General features: G+C 38.5%; 1 protein-coding gene across 11 annotated transcripts in view; it reads left to right on the top strand.

Moving 5' to 3' along the window:
- CCDC158 (coiled-coil domain containing 158) overlaps positions 1–19,886 on the top strand; it is a 112,788-nt gene that overhangs the window by 46,156 nt on the left and 46,746 nt on the right. For 9 of the 11 annotated variants that reach the window (XM_074228491.1, XM_074228497.1, XM_074228496.1 and 6 more), the window contains 6 exons: positions 7,455–7,574; positions 8,441–8,638; positions 10,306–10,788; positions 12,632–12,821; positions 13,831–13,983; positions 16,223–16,362. In XM_074228491.1, coding sequence (XP_074084592.1) covers positions 7,455–7,574; positions 8,441–8,638; positions 10,306–10,788; positions 12,632–12,821; positions 13,831–13,983; positions 16,223–16,362 — 1,284 coding nt within the window. The remainder of the gene's footprint in view (positions 1–7,454; positions 7,575–8,440; positions 8,639–10,305; positions 10,789–12,631; positions 12,822–13,830; positions 13,984–16,222; positions 16,363–19,886) is intronic. The other 2 variants (XM_074228494.1, XM_074228489.1) reach the window with 2 other exon arrangements.

Here is a 19,886-nt window from a genome sequence, read left to right as displayed (position 1 = left end):
GACTGCTCTGAGAGTTGTCATAGCTGCACAGTGCAGCTTCCAGTCCAACTTATAGGAGCCTGGGCAAGGCTCTTGTCCTCTCTGAGCATCTGTAAAATGCATTCCCTCATGTTGGTGCTGCCTACTTTGTTGAAACTATCTTGTAAACCTTATAGTACAAGATAGATTATCTGTGCCACTTATCTTCTCGATTAATCAATTAGTGAACCTTCAGTGTGCTAGGTCCTTTGCTAAGGATTGGTAATAGGAAAAGCGACAAAAGAGAGTTCCTGCCCTCAAGGTGCTCCCAGTTTAATGGGGGAGACCATATTAGTACATATTTGTACTAAATATGTACTAAACAAGTTATAGTCAGGATAAATAGGAGATAATGAATAGCAGGAAGGCACTGGAATTAAGACCTGGGGAAGGCTTCCTATAGGAGGTGAGATTTTAATTGGGACAGCTGCAAAGCAGCTGCACCTTTCTGAAAAAATTTCTTTATGTGAAGATACATATACAAAGTAAAATTAACATGTTGTTTAAACTTGAGAACCATGAATATTAAGTTTATGTCCTGGTAGTCTTGAAGTTAGATAATGGAAATAAAATTTACTCTCTCTCTCTCTCTCTCTCTCTCTATCTCTCTCTCTCTCTCTCTCTCTCTCTATATATATATATATATATATATATATATATATATATAGACACACACACACACAAGAGTATCAACTTTTAAGGGAACACATGGCTTTAAAATATTTTGACATGTTTATTGTAAAGAATCTTAGATAAATATAATTAGTTGGGTTAAGACTGACATACCATGTTAATGAAAAAGTCATAAAAGTCATACTGGGATTGAGAGAAGATTTGAATGCTACTTCCATCATTGCTTCTGCCTAACTTTGGATGAATCAGTATAAACTTGGATTTGAGAGCTAATTTACAGAGAGATAAACTGCTAGGCTAATTTGGATTTAGATTTCTTATGTGTCAAATAATTTGGTACTTAATGAGGATGTATCCATAAACTGTTCAACTCTTTATTGAAAATATCTTGTCAAAGCATTTTGTTAGATATCTTAGAAGTCCAAAACTACTTTCCTAGCTATTAGATTCCTTAGTTGATTGTAATCTATACTGTAGGAAAATATGTAAATTTTCTACCTCAAATTGTCCATATCCCAGATTCTGTATCTCAAACATAGCTGCTTGAGGCAACTCTTGATGCCTGGAGGAGGAGGGAGTGAGGATGAACAGATAACAAGGAAATGGGATGCTGTTTGTCAGGGTGTGTGTGTGTGTGTGTGTGTGTGTGTGTGTAAGTAAAGTTAATAAGTTTTAGGTATTAAGGAAGTTTAATGCTTTTTTTTAGTTTTTTTTTTTTTTTTTTTTGGCAAGGCAATGGGATTAAGTGGCTTGCCTAAGGCCACACAGCTAGGTAATTATTAAGTGTCTGAAGCCGGATTTGAACTCAGGTACTCCTTACTCCAGGGATGGTGCTTTATCCACTGTGCCACCTAGCTGCCCCAAGGAGGTTTAATGCTTAAAAAAAATTTGGTACAGATCCAGCCTTGGAATCAGAGGAGCTGAGTTCAAGATTTGTCTCTGACACAGGTGTTTTGTGGCCAGCACACAAGTCACCCTACCTCAGTGGCTCTAGGAGATTTCTCAGATAAGAAAAATGCTTTTTGACACAATATAGAATTGACTCTGGAATAAAAAGACATGACTTCCTATGTGACCCTATATAAGTCACCTAAGCTACCTGGGCCAGCTCTGGGTCTGATTCCCTGTTGTAGCTGTATCTGCATTCATGGAGTACTAGGGACTTCCTTACACAGATTCAAATGTATGGGTTCTTTTAAAAAAAAGTAGACATAACTATGAACTAGTAGAAGTCTGCAGATGATTGTGGACCATTTCTGTGGACTAATTGGAAAATTCTGATCTCTACAACTATCAGAACATTATTTCTGCTGCCCTCATCTCCTTCCTAATAATAATAATAATAATAATAATAATAATAATAATAATTTTCCTTTAATGCTTGTCATTTTGTCCTATTCTTGTTTCTTGCCTGCCTTGCTATTCCCTATATTAATTTCTTTCTCCTTTATTTTAATCATCCTTCATGCTTAAAGAACAGTTTCACTCTACCTAAACTTTTGGAAATTAGGCTCTTCAAAGACTTCTTGATGAATGATATTTCCAAGGATGCACTAGGGAGTGTAGATGGGGAAAATCTAGCCCAGGTGTTCAACTAACTTAAAGTATCACTTACAAATCTTTTTAAAATAAGGAGGTAAGATTCACACAGCAATTTTCACTGTCAAGGTTGGGAGTCTCATTTAAAAATAAGTGTTAAAAATAAGTAACAATGGAAGCTAAAAGGATGAATGCAATTTCAGGAACTTCTGATGCCAACTTCACAGTGATGTAGTCAGTTTTTCCAGGCAAATAATTTCTTTTCTCATCACTGCAGGCTAGGATTATTTCTACAGGACCAGGCAACCAGGCAGAATTTTCATATATTTAGTAGGTGCAGAAATGAATAAATCAGCCTACAGGCCATTGGTACTTAACATGTGAGGATCCTTTTGGATGATGCTGCACTGCTACTCATTAGTGAAGTTGTGTTTAAGCTTCTATCCTATTGTATACATGCACATTCATATATGAATATATGCCTATATACTCATATATATTTCATAATTATGCAAAAGCTTTGTGCTACTGTGGATTCAAATGTGAACCAGTTCCCAGACTTCTACCAGACCTGTGACCAGAATACATGACCAGGCCTACAGCTTTCCCAGTACAAAATGTAATGGAGAAATAGTTAACAAAATAAAAATATAATAAAACCTACTCTAAAGCTAAGCCAATGTGCAGCCCACGATCTCATCCTTACATACAAATGAGTGGCCCCTGTTTCTACTGATGTTTGACATCACTTCTCTACAGTCTGCTGGTGTATGTGAGTGAGACTATGGAAGGTACATAAGTAAATATAATGCAAACTATTTGAAAAGATACAACATAGGAAGTGGGAGGTGGCAGGTGAAGGGGATGGATACAGGAAGTTTCCATATAAGAAATAGCACCCAGGCCAGATTTGGACCCGGGTGCTCCTGGCTCAAGGGCCAATGCTCTGTCTGCCACCCAGCCACCACTACTATTATTACTATTTTATTTTATTTTGGGTCTTTTTTTTCTTTTTGGTTTTTGCAGGGCAGTGGGAATTGGGTGGCTTGCATGTCACACAGCTGGGTGATTGTTGGGTCTACGGGGCTGGATGTGGGCTTGGGTGCTCGTGGCTCCAGGGCTGGTGCTTCGTCCATTGTGCCACCTGGCCATACCTACAATTATTAACTTTTTTTTTAATTTTAATTTTTTTCTCTCCCCTTTATTGCTCAAGCAAGTCTATATTCATGGGGGGAGGGGGTATTTTGTTTACTCTTAAACAAGAATATTTTATTAATGTAAAAAAGAATTTGTACGAAATGAGCATAAAAAAAGAAAAAGAAATAGCGCCCAAACTAAGCCTTGAAGGAAGATGAATTTGGAAAGGCAAATGTGAGGAAGGAGTGTTCTTCATGCATCAAGAATGACCTGTGCTTGTGGAATGAGTGCCTGTATATAAATGGAAAGATGATATGAGGGCTCCAGTGGAACAGGAGGAGTCAGAGAAGGTTGGAAAAGTAGCTTGGAACCAGATTGATGGGCCTCAAATGTCAGACCAATGAGGAACCATTGAAGATTTGTGGGCATAGGAGTAAGTCACCTGTGCTTTAGGAAGAATATTGTGGTAGCATTCTTTTGGCAGATCATTCACCCTAATAGAAGAAGAGGGATAAAATGGTCAGGTGCCCAAAGAAGCTCTGACCTCATCAAACTGTCATTCTGCCACTCAGTTTTAATAGTTTATTGATTTGAAAATGGAGAACCTGGGTTCCAATCCTGGGCTTTGTACTTTACTATTTATATGACATAGGAAAGTCATGTTACTTCTTCAGATTTGTAAAATTTGTAATTGTAAATTGAGGGCATTAGTCCCTGCCATCTGTCCAATGAAAGCTCTCTTCCTGTGACTGGTACAAGAGGCAGCTTATATGAGTGTTGCCACTCAGTAATCCCTTCTCATTCAACCTCTGGGCCTATTTAACTCAGCTGGGTATTGTTTGCATGAGGAGGTTTCTGGTAGGACACTTTGCACTATCAGCAGTAAGTAATCAAGACATGGATGGATTGTGAAAGAAGAAGAGGCCACCCTCGTAGTCAGGTGGTGACTGCTGCATGTCCAGTTCTGTTGTGTCTGTATTGCAGAAGGATGAGTACTGTCAACTCTTGAACCTGGGCACCCTGGGGCCAAGATTCAGACACTGCCCACTTACTGCTCTGAATCAGCGTGCCAATAATCAAAACTCCATCATTGACAGAGTTGAACTATTAGCTAGTTTTTTCACCAAAGAGATCCCTCCGCCCCCATATATGTCACTATATAATTGAGTCTAGGTATTGGAAATAAAATATGGTTTACTCAATTAAATGCTACTACTCTCTTTGTCTTAAGTATTCCTGAAGTCATAACCATGGGCATACATTTAAACACATTAATAAACATTATTGATTATTGTGAAGGTAGAACATCTTAACCCAGAGTGAATAAATCATTAAATATAGCTAGAAAAAGAAGACTCATAATTGATGATCTTACTCATTTTTCCCAGCTGGGGATATTAATTTGCATTAACAGGATATTAACAGTCAATTTTGGGTTAATCTTTATCTGTTCATTTAGTTTGTGAATTATCTATGTACCTTGATAATCTTCCTTTTACCCTTTGGTTGCCTACCTCCCCCCCCCCCCTTTTGAACATTGCTGCAAAGACCAGAGAATGAAAATAAAAGAATCTGATATTTTTCAGACTGTCTATAAAAACAAACCCAGAAAGAAAGCTGTGGATTTCATTTATCTGTTATCATAGTCACTTGATACCACAGATACAGTTATCAATTATAAATATGTAAAAATAAATCAGATATAGTTATATATGTAGTTATCAAAAATAATCCCATCAATTAAACAGAATTAAGGTTGGAAGAGACTTTTTAAGTTTCAAGGATCACCTAGTTTAATTTCCCTGTTGGAAAAAAAAATCATTGATATTCTTGAAATCTAGGGGCATCCAAAGTTTTCCTTTAGTATCAAACTATTTCAATGAACAAGAAACAGCTACACAGATTTTTATTTTTTGTTTTTTTCAAGGCAATGGTGTTGAGTGATTTGCCCAAGGTCACACAGCTAGGTAATAAGTGTTGGAGGTTGGATTTGAATTCAGGTCCTTCTGACTCCAGAGCTGGTGCTCTATCCACTGAGCCACTTAACTGCCCCTATAGAATTTTAAATCATATTTTTGTTTCTAAGTCTTCTTTTTGTGCAAGCAAAAAAAAGTTAAAAAATAAATGAGGTCACTAGATGAATGATGGTTTTGCATATTTTATTGTTCAGTCATTTTTATCTTGTGACCAACTCTTTTCTGACCCCATTTGGTGTTTTCCTGACAATGATACTGAATTGGCTTATCATTTCCTTCTCTATCTCATTTTACAGATGAGGACACTTAGGCAAACAGTCCAAGGTCACACAGCAGCTTAGTGTTGAAGTGTTGAACTCAGAAAGATGAGTCCTCTTGACTCCATTTTGCATGTTTACTACATGAAGAATTGATCACTGGGGACTAAGAATTTTATTGCTTTCCTAATCCAAAAACATTGAGATCACTGAAAAATAGCTGCTAATGGTTGGACAATCATAGCAAAAATACAAAAATCAGCATTAAGACAGATCAAGGCGATGTTCAAATTGGCCAGTAAGCTTATGTGGAAGGCTATTGACTAATTAGTACAATAACTAGTAAAATGTGGACACTGATCACTTGATTGAAGTATTAAATACAAGTATATATAATCAACTAAATTGTTAACACTATAGGTTGTGTATAAAATCTGTTTCCTTCTCTGGTACATTGATTTTATATTCTATCTTATATAGCACAAATGGAAGATTAAATAATTTGGAGTTTATAATCCATAGAGACATAATCATATACTAAGTCTTTGATACTTGGCAATTCATTATAAAAAATATTTGATGTGAAAGGTCTATTGTCATGAGTCACTCAAATTAAAGGGAAAGTTGTGTCCATAACAAGTGTGAAAAATAATCACAATATTTTGAGTTTGGATAGCTAGATATGACCGATGGTTGCATTTGGAAATGGAAAGAAAATGTTTATGTCTTGTAGTCCAGATAGTTGATCACCTGAATTTGATTATCAATGCATTCTTCCTCATGTCCTGTTGTGCTCTCTTGATCTGGTGTAAGGCTTTCGAGGTAGACTGAGATCACTAGGTGAACTTTAAAAAAATTAACTATCAGGAAAAAATAATCCTTCAAAGAAGTCCAAGGGGGAAAGGCAATACTTTTAAATAAATTCAAATAGCACTTTAGCTGAAGACATTATTTAATCTTTTGCTATTTGTTGCTTTTTGTTGACTTGTTATTAATCCCAATATATTATTTTATAAGGGAATAACTTTTCTAAGCAAAATACATTTCAAGCCCATTTTAGGATAACCCTATCAAAGGAAAAGTAAGAATATGAGAGCCAGACATATTGACTCAGATTTGGACCATGCCTGATACTGTGCAGAGTGGTAAATTAATTGACATTTCAGAAAGTACATATCATGTCTAAGCCTGGGCTTAATGAACTGAGTCCTTTCAGGACTGGTGAAGAATTTCAGACTTTCCTTAGATTAGCCCTAAGTCTATACCCTAAGAAAGTGGACTTATTATTATTATTATTATTATTATTATTATTTTCAAGGCAATGGAGTTAAGTGGCTTGCCCAAGGCCACACAGCTAGGTAGTTGTTAAGTGTCTGAGGCTGGATTTGAACTCGGGTACTCCTGACTCCAGGGCCGATGCTCTATCTACTGTACCACCTAGTCACTGCTATCATTATTATTAATATTATTATTATTATTATTATTATTATTGTTAACATAATTTGCCAAAATATATTTGTTTAAACATTTTGAAGGTCCTCTAGTATCTATTATTGATAGTTGATGACTATGATGAAGTCATATTTTTGACCTGCTCTTAATTATCATGTTGAAAATGCACAGCTATTTTCAGATTTCTCTAGGACTTGGACCTTGTACTTGGATAGTGTAGGGACTGTCACTTTTCATCTTTATCCCTACTATGAAACTGCTAAGAGTAGGAATTGAAGTCATCTAAGTTGGGCTAAACACAAAGGAAAACTTCACAAGGAGTTTAATGAACCATTGACTCTGGCTTTTTCATCTTATTCAAATGACAAACATGATGACTTTAATTTTTTCCTATTAGTCACTGGAACATTAATATTCTAATTCTCTTATGCTTACCCTTTAGATAGAAGATCTGGAGAAGCAGTTAGTCCTGGCCAACTCAGAACTGACTGAGGCCCGCACTGAGCGTGATCAGTTCAGTCAGGAATCTGGAAACCTGGATGACCAACTTCAGAAGTTACTGGTAGGACTGGGTGCTTAAGACAGGAACACAAAAAAGACTTTTTTTTCCAAAAGATAATAAAATTTCTTATAGAGCTATATTTGCATTTAAAATATTCTAAATAACAGTGTTTATAGTGTTCGACTCTTTTGGTTGTTGATATGAAAATAGACCTTTCCTAGGTAGTAATTCTGATTTTTAGTAAATAAAATTTCAAATTGTACTTAATTCCTGTCCTCACATTTTACAATTGTTACTGCTCTAGGAAGGGTTAGGAAAGAAAGTCTTTCAGACTACTAAATGATATTTTGGAGCAAAACCCAGTGTTTAATATAAAGTTAAATTGCAAACAAATAGAATAGCTATACATTTGATGGTGTTGAATGAAAATATTGATATAAATATAAAACAACTCTTCTTCCCAGTAGTGATTTGACCTCGGTTTGCTTTTGGTGGTGTTGTATGCTATATGAAGGCATTTAGGCCACTCTTGGCAACTCTGCCCACCCTACAGGCAGAGGGTATGATACCCTCAGACCCAGAGGGGACATGGGCAGGAGGGATGGCAAAGCTGCAGGCCAGAGAGAGGAAAGGAATGTGGGCCTCTGGGTGTAGTGCCCCCTTCCCTCCCTTGGGCTGCATAGCCCAGTGACTTGTACTAGTGATCATTAGGGAGGGCTTTTTATATTTCAAGCTCTTTTTCAGGTATTTGGTAACAAATCAAATACTGAATTCAATTTGGAATGACAAATGAAACAATGTAAAAGTGTTTTTTTGAATCTCTTTGAATTTCTGTGGGATGGTATAGGATCATCAAAGAAAAATAGAAGTGTAAATTTGCTTGATCTGATTGTGAGCTAAAAGAAGACATTCTTTTCTTCTTGTAGGCTGATTTACATAAAAGAGAAAAGGAGCTAAGTTTGGAGAAGGAGCAGAACAAGCGACTTTGGGACAGAGACACTGGCAACAGCATCACCATTGACCACCTGCGCCGAGAGCTGGATGACAGGAACATGGAGGTGCAGCGCCTGGAAACACTGGTTAAAACCATGAAGACGGAGTGCCAAGGCCAGATGGAACGCCAGGTGAGGCCATGGAGGCACAGCCTCCTGGAATAGAGGTGGCAACTTGATTTCTTTTTGGTTTAACTTCAGGGAATTTATTGGCAATTCTTTTGAATTGCAGATTTATACTAACAAGACATTTTTACATGACAGCTTTTTATCTTTTTTTTGTAAGGCAATGGGGTTAAGTGACTTGCTCAAGGTCACACAGTTAGGTAATTCTTGTCTGAGGCTGTATTTGAACTCAGGTCCTCCTGACTCCAGGGGCTGATGCTATATCCACTGTGCCACCTGTCTGCCCCAGCTTTTTATCTTCCATAAAAAAAAGACTCAGGCTCTTTTATTGATTGACTCTTATTATTATGGCATTGAAGGTTAGGATGACTAGCAGATCTTTCCTGGACAGAATCTTTTTTGGGAGGATTGGGATTGTGCCCTAAGGTCCAGCTAATGCTACCACACAATTTATTCCAAGCTCACACAAAGGTCAGGTACAGCTTCTGCACAATAATAGCACTGAACAGAACCTTTGAGGCAAATGTTCTAAGCCCTGTCCAAGCAGGAATTCTTTCTACAATAGTCCAATAAAGAGTGAGTGAGTCTGTCTTTGGAGACCTCAGAGAAGCAGCCCGCTCTTTTATAAAGCTCTAAAAGTTAGGAAAATGTTCCTGCAGCTTCCTCCACTGATTCTTAGTTCTCTTCTCTGAGGCAAAGCAAAACCAGTTGAATCCCCTTTGAACATACTCTAGCTCTTCAGTGTGGCAGCCACAATTGAACACAAGAATCTAGAAATGGTCCTGACGAAGGCAGAGTAAAGCAGAACTATAGAACCTTCCTGATCCCTAACCTGATTGAGGAGACCTCCAGTTGCAGTTGAAAAGGTTTTCTAATGGCCAGATGAATGCTACTGACTCATACTAAACTTGCAGTCTAGTGGAAGTTCTTAGTTCTTTTAGTTCTTTAGTTCTTTTTTTCCTCATGATCTTCCATCAAGTCACAGCTCTCATATTGGTGCTAATTTTTTGAATCAGAGGGTAGCATGAGACACTGAGCGGAATAGTTTGCTAAACTCCAGATGGACTCTCTGCACCATTCCTCTGATCTCTGAGTCTGATACCCCTTAACAAAAGGAAAAGGGGCAGTTTCCTTAGGCAAGACCTGTTCTCAATGGGAGGTCAGGCAGACTCTGTGATCCCTGCTTTTTTCTCTAGAATTTCACTCAACACTCCTTTAATAACGCATTCTAGAATTTAGCCTGAAGTTCCAGTTGATCTCCACAACTTCCTCAGAGGAAAGGAACCTTCCCAGGCTTCCCTTCTAGAACCTCTCCATGGGGCAGCTAGGTGATGCAGTGGATAGAGTGCTGGCCCTGGAGTCAGGAGTACCTGAGTTCAACTCCAGCCTCAGACACTCAATAATGACCTAAGTGTGTGGCCTTGGGCAAGCCACTTAACCTCAATGCCTTGCAAAAAAGACCTAAAAAAAATCCTCTCCAGCCTCCTTGCTGACAGACACCTTATTCAATTAACTCAAAATTAGCCTTTAAACAAATTGAGTTTATTTCATACTTGAGTCAATTCATAAATTTCCTCACATAGACTAAGTGATCCATACACCTCTACTATGTTGCCTGTATCTATTTGTAATTCTGCTGTATCCATGAAACTCTTCTTTCTGTCAATCTTTAGATGGCAGCAATTCAGGGAAAGAATGAAAGCCTAGAAAAAGTATCTTCTTTGACTGCTCAGTTAGAATCCACCAAAGAGATGCTCCGCAAAGTTGTGGAAGAGCTGACTGCCAAAAAAGTGAGCCTGGAAAGTTCTGAGAGGACTGTGTCTGACTTGACGCTGTCTCTGCAGGAGAAGGAGCGAGCCATTGAGGTAACCAACACAGAGATCACCAAGCTCCGTTCTCGAGTGGACTTAAAGTTGCAGGAGCTCCAGCACCTCAAAAATGAAGGGGACCACCTTCGGAATGTGCAGTCAGAGTGCGATGCCCTCAAGATGCAAATGGGGGAGAAGGACAAAGTGATTGAGATCTTGCGTCAACAGATTGAGAACATGACCCAGCTGGTTGGCCAGCATGGGCGTACTGCTGGGGCTATGCAGGTGGAAAAAACTCAGCTGGAGAAAGAGATCAATGATCGGAAGTTAGAACTGCAGGAATTCAAGGTATGTGAAGGTCTTTAGGAGGGGAACTTCTGAAAACCTGTTTATTCTGTGCCATTAAAATAGTCTTCTGAGTCGAGTTTTGAGCAGTGGAAGTATTCCAGTAAGACAATTGAATTAGTCTAATGTACCAGTGTTACCAACTCTATAGACATTGGAACCCATGAATTTTATTAACTGTATTTCAGCCCAAATGGTTTCCTTGAAATGCTGTGTCTTCTATTTTATGCATTTAAGAATGATTCTGAGAGGTGGTCTGTAGTTTCCCCCAGATTGCCAAAGGGACCAAGACCCAGAAAAATGGTGAAGAACCCCTGCCTTCAACTGTAGATTTTACTATTGCAAGTTCTCAGGCAGGGTATAGAACAATAAAGCTTCTTATTTAGGAATTTTCTTAAAAATTCAGTCTGGTGGTAGGAAGATAGTAGAAAGTGATATAGATCTTAGCTGGGGTGATGATGGCAGTCGACATGGAAGGGAGCAGCCTGGCACAAAGAGTGAAGACAGGGGAAGGGACTGGGAGCCAAAGAGGATGCTGAATTCTTGAGCATGAGTAACTGGGAAAAAGAGGTTTCCACCAGCAGAAATCTGGAATGAGGAATGGATAGACTGTGAGGGCATGGCAGTTATCCTTTCCACATCAGGGGTTTAGAGATGTGCCCCACCCCCACCTCAACCCCAATCTGGAGCATCAGGGTAAAATACGTAGGGGTAAACCTTTCACCTTCATTCTCTTTTAGAAAATCATATGAAGATCTTTTCTCATCTTATGTCAGTCCATCACAATGCCTTTTTAAAAAAATAACAATTCTGCATTTCTGATTTTCTAAACTTCCTGTCATCTGCTGGGTTTAGCACGTCTGCAGCTTCTGCAAAACTACCCCCAAATTCCCATTTAATTTGTCGTGCCAACCAATGATATATGCCAGCTAGGAGGAGTCAGGAAAGTCACCCTATGGAAGGGAAAACTGTATCATCCTTAGCCTGAGGGAGAACTCCAGCATGTTTACCCAGACGGGCCTGGCATACAGCTCTGAACATGGAGAAGAGAGTTTAGGGGCCATTTAGGAGGGCAACCTGAGGGGCCAGGAATCTGAGGATCAGAGTGGGGGTTTGGAGCAAGGTTCTCTGACCCCACATCTAGGTGTGTCGAGGGATTTTTACTATGGGCTTCCATGTCTTCTAATTTTATCCATTCTGTTAATGCTTTAAGTAAACTTAACTAAGGCAGCTAGTGGATAGAACATTGACCCTCGAGTCAGGAAGACCTGAGTTCAAATCCAGACTTTTTTGTTGTTTGGTCCTTCATTTTCAAAGAAGACCATGAAATCAGGGAGGTGAGGCCATGACAAACAAGTGAACGGGATTTGAGTGAGGAAGGCTGTACTATGTCTCCAGTCTTATTTTCTCCTCCAGAGCCATTTGGGGCCAGCGACCAGATGTGAAAATGACCCTGGATCCAAGGCAGTCAAGGTTAAGTGACTTGCTCAAGGTCCCAGAGCTAGTATGAGTCAAGTGTCTGGGGCTGGATTCAAAGTCTTGTTCTCTTGACTCCAAGGCCAGTGCTCTCCTCGATGTGTCACCTAGCTGCCCTGAATCCAGTATTAGACACTTAGTAACTTGATCCTGGTCAAGTCAATTGATCCTGTTTGCCTCAATTTGCTCATCTGTAAAATGAGTTGGAGAAGGAAATAGCAAAGCAGTCCAGTCAATTTGCCAAGAAAATCTTAAATGTTGTCTTGCAGAGTGGGCTCTGTCTAAATGGCTCAGCAAGATTGATTATAAATACATGTATGCATATATGGGGATGTACTTCCGAATCCTTTGTCTTGATTCATGCAATTAGATTATAAAAGACAAGAAAGATTCAAAAATACGTGAGCTTGAAGCCCGGCTAAGTGACTTGGAACTAGAAAAGGTGAAATTGGTGAATACTGGATCTGAACGGCTCCGGGCAGTAAAGGACATGAAACAGGAGAGAGACCAACTCCTGGCTGAGGTGAAAAATAGTCGGAACGAGCTCTCCAGTCTTTCAGGTATGGGGCCCTGGCAGCCTGCCCACTGAGTAGTGAGGAAAGGAGACCCATTTGAGCTCCTGATACCTCCATGGACCCTGGCAGCAGGGCAGACTCAGTGAATAATGGGTGTTCAGCTTTGGCAAATATGTCAGTGCCAGTCATCATGCTGCTCATTGGGGTCATTCATGTGGAATATGACACAAACCCCATATGTTCTACATGCAGATTTGGCTTCAGTCTGAGACCTCAGCTAATAAAATTCAGCATTCGATTAACAAGCATGAGGACAAGCAGGTCCAATGAGTCCTACAGTTTTATAATTGGTTTATTAATAATGAAGCAACAAGTCTTCTGGAAATTTCTTGGAAGGAAAGTCCTAGGAGCCCTAACTGGGAGGAGAAAATTACTGAATTCTGTGTCCTTTGTGGTTCTTGCAATGTGCATGTAAATAGCTAGGGGAGCCTACCTCTCAAGCCATCTTTCTGATGAGCTAAGAAAACTTTTGTCAGTCACTGGTCTCACTCTTAACACTTAAGTGTGCGTTGATAAATCCAGATTTTCATCTTTTCTCTCCTTTTCACTCCATTTTTCACCTGTGTTCTCATTTGACACCTCCTAGTGAGGCCTAAATTTCCCTTCTTAACACTCATGGAATGATTTCTGCCAATATTTCTGCTAAATATTAGTTCATTTTTTTTGGCCTTCTGATGATCCCTTCCTTAAGAGAGAATCTCCAGAAATATTGTGTCTAAGAGCATGGAACTAATAGCTTCATTGGATTTGTCCAAAGTAATATAATCCATTGTAAACCAAATATAAACCAAATTCAAGTTCAGTCAACTTTAATGACCTGAGAATTGTTTGCAATCTTTTGTTTCTAGCCATTAGTTACAAAAAAAAGATTCCCTTAATCTGCTCATCTGAAAGCAAGTATATGTGACAGGTCTTTCATTAACTGTGATAAAGTTACATTTATGACAGTGGGAAAGATTAGGTTAACCTCAGTTAATTGGTTTATATTGTGCAGAGGACTACGAAGTTTTAAAAAGAAATTATCGGAACAAAAGTGAAGAGATGGAATGTACCACAAACAAGCTGAAAATGCAATTGAAATCTGCACAGACTGAACTGGAACAAACAAGAAATACTTTAAAGACAATGGAAGGATCTGATGGCCATGGTATGCTATAGACAACATTCTTTTCTTCTGTTTTTGGTTTCACTTTTTTTAGATTTGCAAATAAGAAATGCCTCCCCTACTCCACCGTTGCTTCCAGGCACTCGGACACATGGTAATTGGGGACCCCCACCCCCGCAGTGAGAGGAGCCCAAGGATGAAGTGAGGAAGTCCTTAGCAGGGTTTCTACTCTTTTGGATGTAGGCCCCTCAAGTAGCGGCACCCTCCTTCCCATTGGTATTGTGTAAATGCAACAAAGCCTGTCCACCCTCCTCATTTGAAACACTTGTATTATGTATTATGCAACCTCCCTTACAGAGTAGTTCTAAGGTTCAATGAGATGAGATTTAAAGGGTTTTGTTAACCTTGAGGGTATTTTACAAATGTCACCTCCTATTATTATCATGGCCAGGTTAGGCTAGATTGTCTCTGATGTCTCCAAATCCCAATTCTTTATAGAGAAAAGAACCAGACATGAATATAAAAGAATAAAAAGTACCTTTCTGATTTCCCATGTGTGGATTATACCCCCCCCTGCGAATACCATGCCATTTGAGGAGCTCCAGCTCCACAAGTAGGAAAGCTCATCCTAGAAATAGAGCTGCTGGCCTAGCCCAGAAGTCAAGTCCCTATTTATTTAGTGCTAGGCCCTAGGGATACACATAAAAAGAACAGAAAGCCAGACAAGCAAGCAGGATGGAGTGGGGAACATGAAAGCTCCCCCCAACACACATACACACCACACACACACACACACACACACACACACACACACACACACACACACACACAGTGTGGCATATCTTCTCAGCCTGTCCCTCTCCTCACACTAGTTCAACCTGGTCTATCCAGGGTAAATAGCTTGACCTGAAAAGTTATCTTTTGGGAGATTATGACCTGTAAGTTTAAGAAGTACACATGATAAATCAAGAATAAATTTTCTGTTTCTCATTAATTTCCTGGTAATTCTATAAATCATTAATAAAATTCCCATTGAAAGACACATACCATCCATATACCATCTGTTGAATAGAACATGTTGAAGGCTTTGACCAACTAAAATATCCTATATTTATTAAATGCTTTTTTTTAATCAAACAAATGGTATTTAAAGAATCACAAGCTGGGACTTTGCTTTTGTTTTTAAAGGATTATATATTTTCCTTGTTTTTTTAGATCTTAGTTGGATTGTATCTATATTTTTTCTAAGTAAAACAAGTGATATTTTAAAATCCTTTGGTTAAATAAGTTCAGACTACTTATTGTGTATAAAGTTGCTTCCAGAACTAGGCTTCCTAAGTGATCTTTTCAGTTAGGTATTGGCAAGGTCCTGCCCTTTGCACATGTTCTGAAGGCCCATTCTTAAATCCAGCTCCTGATTTTCCACTATATTAGTCACACACAGGCTTATGCTAGAGATTGATCTTCATTATAGTCTCCTGACTGCAGGGAGTTCCAAGTACCAGGAGAATGAAAATCAAATAATTTATGGTGTCACTGGAATCTTAAGGCATAGACAGAACATTGTCAGAGAGTTCACATGTAGCAGTATCACTGTAGTTCAGGGAAATCATTTTGATGAACAATCATTATCTCTTCTATCTAAGTTCCTTTCTGTCTATGTGTATCAAACTGAGTTTGATCATTGTTCTTAACCCAATTCTATAAAGAAACTGACACCCAGAAAAGTTTGAATCATTGTAGTTTACTTGACAACTATGTTTCATTGGACCAAGGCAACTAATTCTTTTGGCAAAAACAAAGTCACAAAAAAATGGTTTTCAGATTTCCTCTATCCCTGGCCATTGGGAAACCATGCCTTCCTAGAGGCAGCCCTGTGATGTTGGACCTGGAGGCAGGAAGATGTGAATTCAGATCCAGTTTCAGACACATACTAACTTACCGTGACCCTGAGCACGTCACTTAGACTCTGCTGGTCTCAGTTTCCCCTCTGGAAAATGAGAATTAATAATAGCCCCTCCCTCTCATGGTAGTTGACAGGATCAAATGAGATCATATTTGTAAAGCATTTAGCAGAGTGCCTGCACACAATGAGGACAACAAAAATGCTTGTTTCCTTCCTGCCACCATTCCCCAGTGGGGGACCCCATTGATTTATAATCCCAAAATACTCCAGAATCCATATCCATGTGGAATTTTCATTGACTCCTTGCTTTATAATTTAGAGTGGCCTAGCTAGAATGTTCACAAGTAAGTAAGCAATTGGCATTCTTTCTTACAGCCATGAAAGTTGCAATGGGAATGCAGAAGCAAATCACTGCCAAAAGAGGACAGATAGATGCCCTGCAGAGCAAGATTCAGTTTTTGGAGGATGCCATGACAAATGCATCTAAGGTGAAGCAAGGCCTCCACATAGAAGTGGTCAGAGTCACTCTAGAAAATATTTTACATTGGGAAAAAATTAATTACTTATTTATATTCTAGAAATGAAAAACTTGTATTTTGGGACTGCATGATTTTAAGTATTTCCTGACTTCAATTCAGAAAATAAAAGCACAATTTATAGTGACTGGGGATCTGATGATTAGGGACAAAAGCAGGAAGAGCTTCATGTAGCATACATTTAAAGATTTGAATATTCCCTTAAGTACGGCTTTAGCTGTATCCCACAAGTTTTGGCATGTTGTCTCGTTGTTGCATTATCTTTAAGGAAATTATTGCTCACTTCTATGATTTGTTCTTTGTCCCATCCATTCCTTAGGATTAGATTATTTAGTTTACAATTAATTTTTAATTTATGTTTCCAAGGCCATTTATTGAATGCAATGTGTATTGTGTTATGATCTGAAAAAGGTGCATTTAATATTTCTACTTTCCTGAATTTGTTTGTGAGATTTTAGTACTCTAATACTTCAATTTTTGTGAAGGTGCCATGTAAGACTGAGGGAAAAAAAAACCCCAAAGTTATTAAAGTATTCTTATTCAATTTTCTCCAGAAATCTTTTATATCTTTCTTTCCTAAAATTCTATTCTTTCCTTAACTTCTTAATTATTTTCTGGTTGGATTTTATCTGAGAGAGGTAAATTGAGGTCCCCCACTAGTATAGTTTTACTATTTTGTCTTGTAATTCATTTACTCTTTTATTTATTTATTTTTTCCGATTTTGCAAGGCAATGGGGTTAAGTGGCTTGCCCGGGGCCCACACAGCTAGGTAATTATTAAGTGTCTGAGACTGGATTTGAACTCAGGTACTTCTGACTCCAGGGCCAGTGCTCTATCCACTGTACCACCTAGCTGCCCCCAATTTATTTACTATTAAAGTCTGTTTTGCTTCTGATCATTACCTCCTGTATTTCTCATTTCTCTTGAGTCTTGTGTTTAAATATCATATTTTCTAATCAGTTCTGATATTTTCATCAGGAATTCTTTAAAGTCCAGTCCTTTATTGTATTATACTCAGTTTTGCTTGATAGGTTTTTCTTCAACGTAATTCTAGCTCTTTTGTCTTCTAAAATATTTTCCAAGCTCTCCACTGTACTTTCATGATATTTAAAGATTTTCTTTCTGGTTACTTGAAAACTTGAAATATCCTCTCCTTGACCTTGGAGCTCTGGAGTTTGACTATACTATTCCTGAGACTTTTCATTTTTGGATCTTTTTCAGATGAAGATCAGTAGTTTATTTAATTTCTATTTTACTCTTTGGTCCTAAGGTAACAGGGAAGTTTTCCTTGATAATTTCTTGAAAGATGATAACTAAGGTTCTTTTTTTTAATTATGGCTTTCAGATAGTTCAATAATTCTTAAATTATCTTTTCTTGACCTATTTTTCAGATCAGTTTTTCTGATGAGATATTTCACATTATCTTCCATTTTCCCCATACTTTTGACTTTGTTTTATTGATTCTTGATGATTGATTCTTTCCACTTAACCAATTCTAACTTTTAAGGAATTATTTTTTCATTGAGCTTTTCTTCCTGGGAAGAAGAGGTATACTACTATCTCATTTATCATAGAATTAGAAATTGTTCACATGCTATAGTAGTGCTTTTAGGAGCTAAGTCTAATGGACTCCAATGCAGCTTAGTTCAGCAATTTTTATTAAAAGTCCCTTTATGTAAGGCACAGTATTATGTCTTGGGAATTGAAAGAAAAAAATGAAACAGTCCTTTCCCTCACAAAGCATATGTGGTTCCTGCCATGGACATAGATGAAGAAATCCAAAATATATATCATATGACTGATGCCTTCTGACTACAAGATAATTTGGAGATAGGGTAAAGCATTAAAATCTAGGGACATCCACAAAGGGATGCCTGCCTTATGAAATAAGCAGGAGAAGGGAATAAACTTTTATGGAATGCCTACCTTGGGCCAGATATTTTACTATTATTGCCTTGTTGGTTTGTCACAGCTACCCTGGAGGGTAGTAGTCGTCTTATTCCCATTTTACAGTAGAAGAAACTAAAACAGAAAATCAATGACTTACCCTAGGGTTGCACTACTATTAAGTGTTGGAGGTTGAACTTAAGTTTAGGTTTTCCCACCTCTAGGCCCTGCTCTCTATTCACTGCTCCCACACTGGATCAATCAATCACCAAGCATTTTCAAAGAGCCTGTTGTGTAGCAGCCACAGTATACGGGCAGGTAAGGAGGGAGTCCATAGACAAGAATGAAGAGCATTGCCTTCAAGGAGCATACACTCTAATCTAGGTTCAAATTTAAACTCCTATATTGAGCTTTTTAGTCCTCACACTGGCCCCACACTATTTCTCCAGCTTCCTTTTACTGTCACAGTCTAGCCCCTGGCTTTCCCTTCTCTCTTCCTCTCCTCTGGGCCTTTACTCCAGCTATCTTCCTATCTGTCATATGATCCCTCCTTTCCCCTTCATGTCCCTCTTTTTCTTTAAGATGCAACTTGGGCAGTGTCTTCTGCATTCATAAACCTTTCCTGGTCTCCCATTTAGAGTGGCTTCACCTCCCTCACAGATTCCCTGGTATTTGATTAATTTTGAATTTACTTGTAATTATTCTGTATATGCTTCTCTATGGACTTGCTATTGCCCCCATTGCCACAGGGATGACTTTTTCATTCACTATTTGGTACCCCAGGGCTTAGCCTGAACTCAAAAGGCTTGAGTGAGCCTCTCTTCTCTAAGAGACAGCAGTGAGGAGGATGGCATTCCAGTCTTTGGGAAACAGCATGTTGCAAAGGTGGCGAGGAGAGGGTCAGTGTGGCTGGAACATGAGGGTAGGAGGTGGGCTGAGACTGATAGTTCTGAGAAGCCCCCGAAGCTTCTGAAACAGCAAGGAATGTGTTCAGATTGTCTTGTGGCTGCTGTGGGGAGGGTGGAAGTGAGGATACCACCTCAAATGCCTTTGTAATGGTTCCTGACCTAGGTGTAGCTCCATGAGGGCAGAGAAGGGGATGGATGCAAAACAGAATAGATTTAGCAATATACACATAAAAACTCTGATGACTATTGTATAACTCTCTATGACCAAAACTTGAAGATGAAAATGTTAGATTTGCACTCTTCTGACATGCAATAGGGAGAAGAAGTTGAAAAAACAGTATGAGACTGTTGTTAGTATCTAGCAAATAGAGTACAGAAACTACAAAAGGAATAAGAAAAGGAGAAACAAAAAAATAAGATATTAAAATTATATTAGAAATCACATTGAAGTATGTTTGCAAAATGTGAAAGTTTTCTTGTATTATCTCAAAGTAAAACTTTAAATACCTATAAAATATAAATGAGTTTTATAAAGTAGATAATGTGATTTTTACTCAATTACATGGAACTTAATTGAAAAATATCTACTAGCAGTTCACTGGGTGAAGATTTCCTGGAAATTAAAACTGCCTCAGAGCAAAAAATACACTGATGCTTGGGGTGATGGTAGATTACCCTTTCCTGGGCTATGTGAAGTCAAGGCTGTC

This window comes from Macrotis lagotis, chromosome 3, assembly GCF_037893015.1.
Source record: "Macrotis lagotis isolate mMagLag1 chromosome 3, bilby.v1.9.chrom.fasta, whole genome shotgun sequence".
Taxonomy (NCBI): Eukaryota; Metazoa; Chordata; class Mammalia; order Peramelemorphia; family Peramelidae; genus Macrotis; species Macrotis lagotis.
Note: the sequence above shows the minus strand (reverse complement) of the source record. Positions and strands in the feature narration are given on the sequence as shown.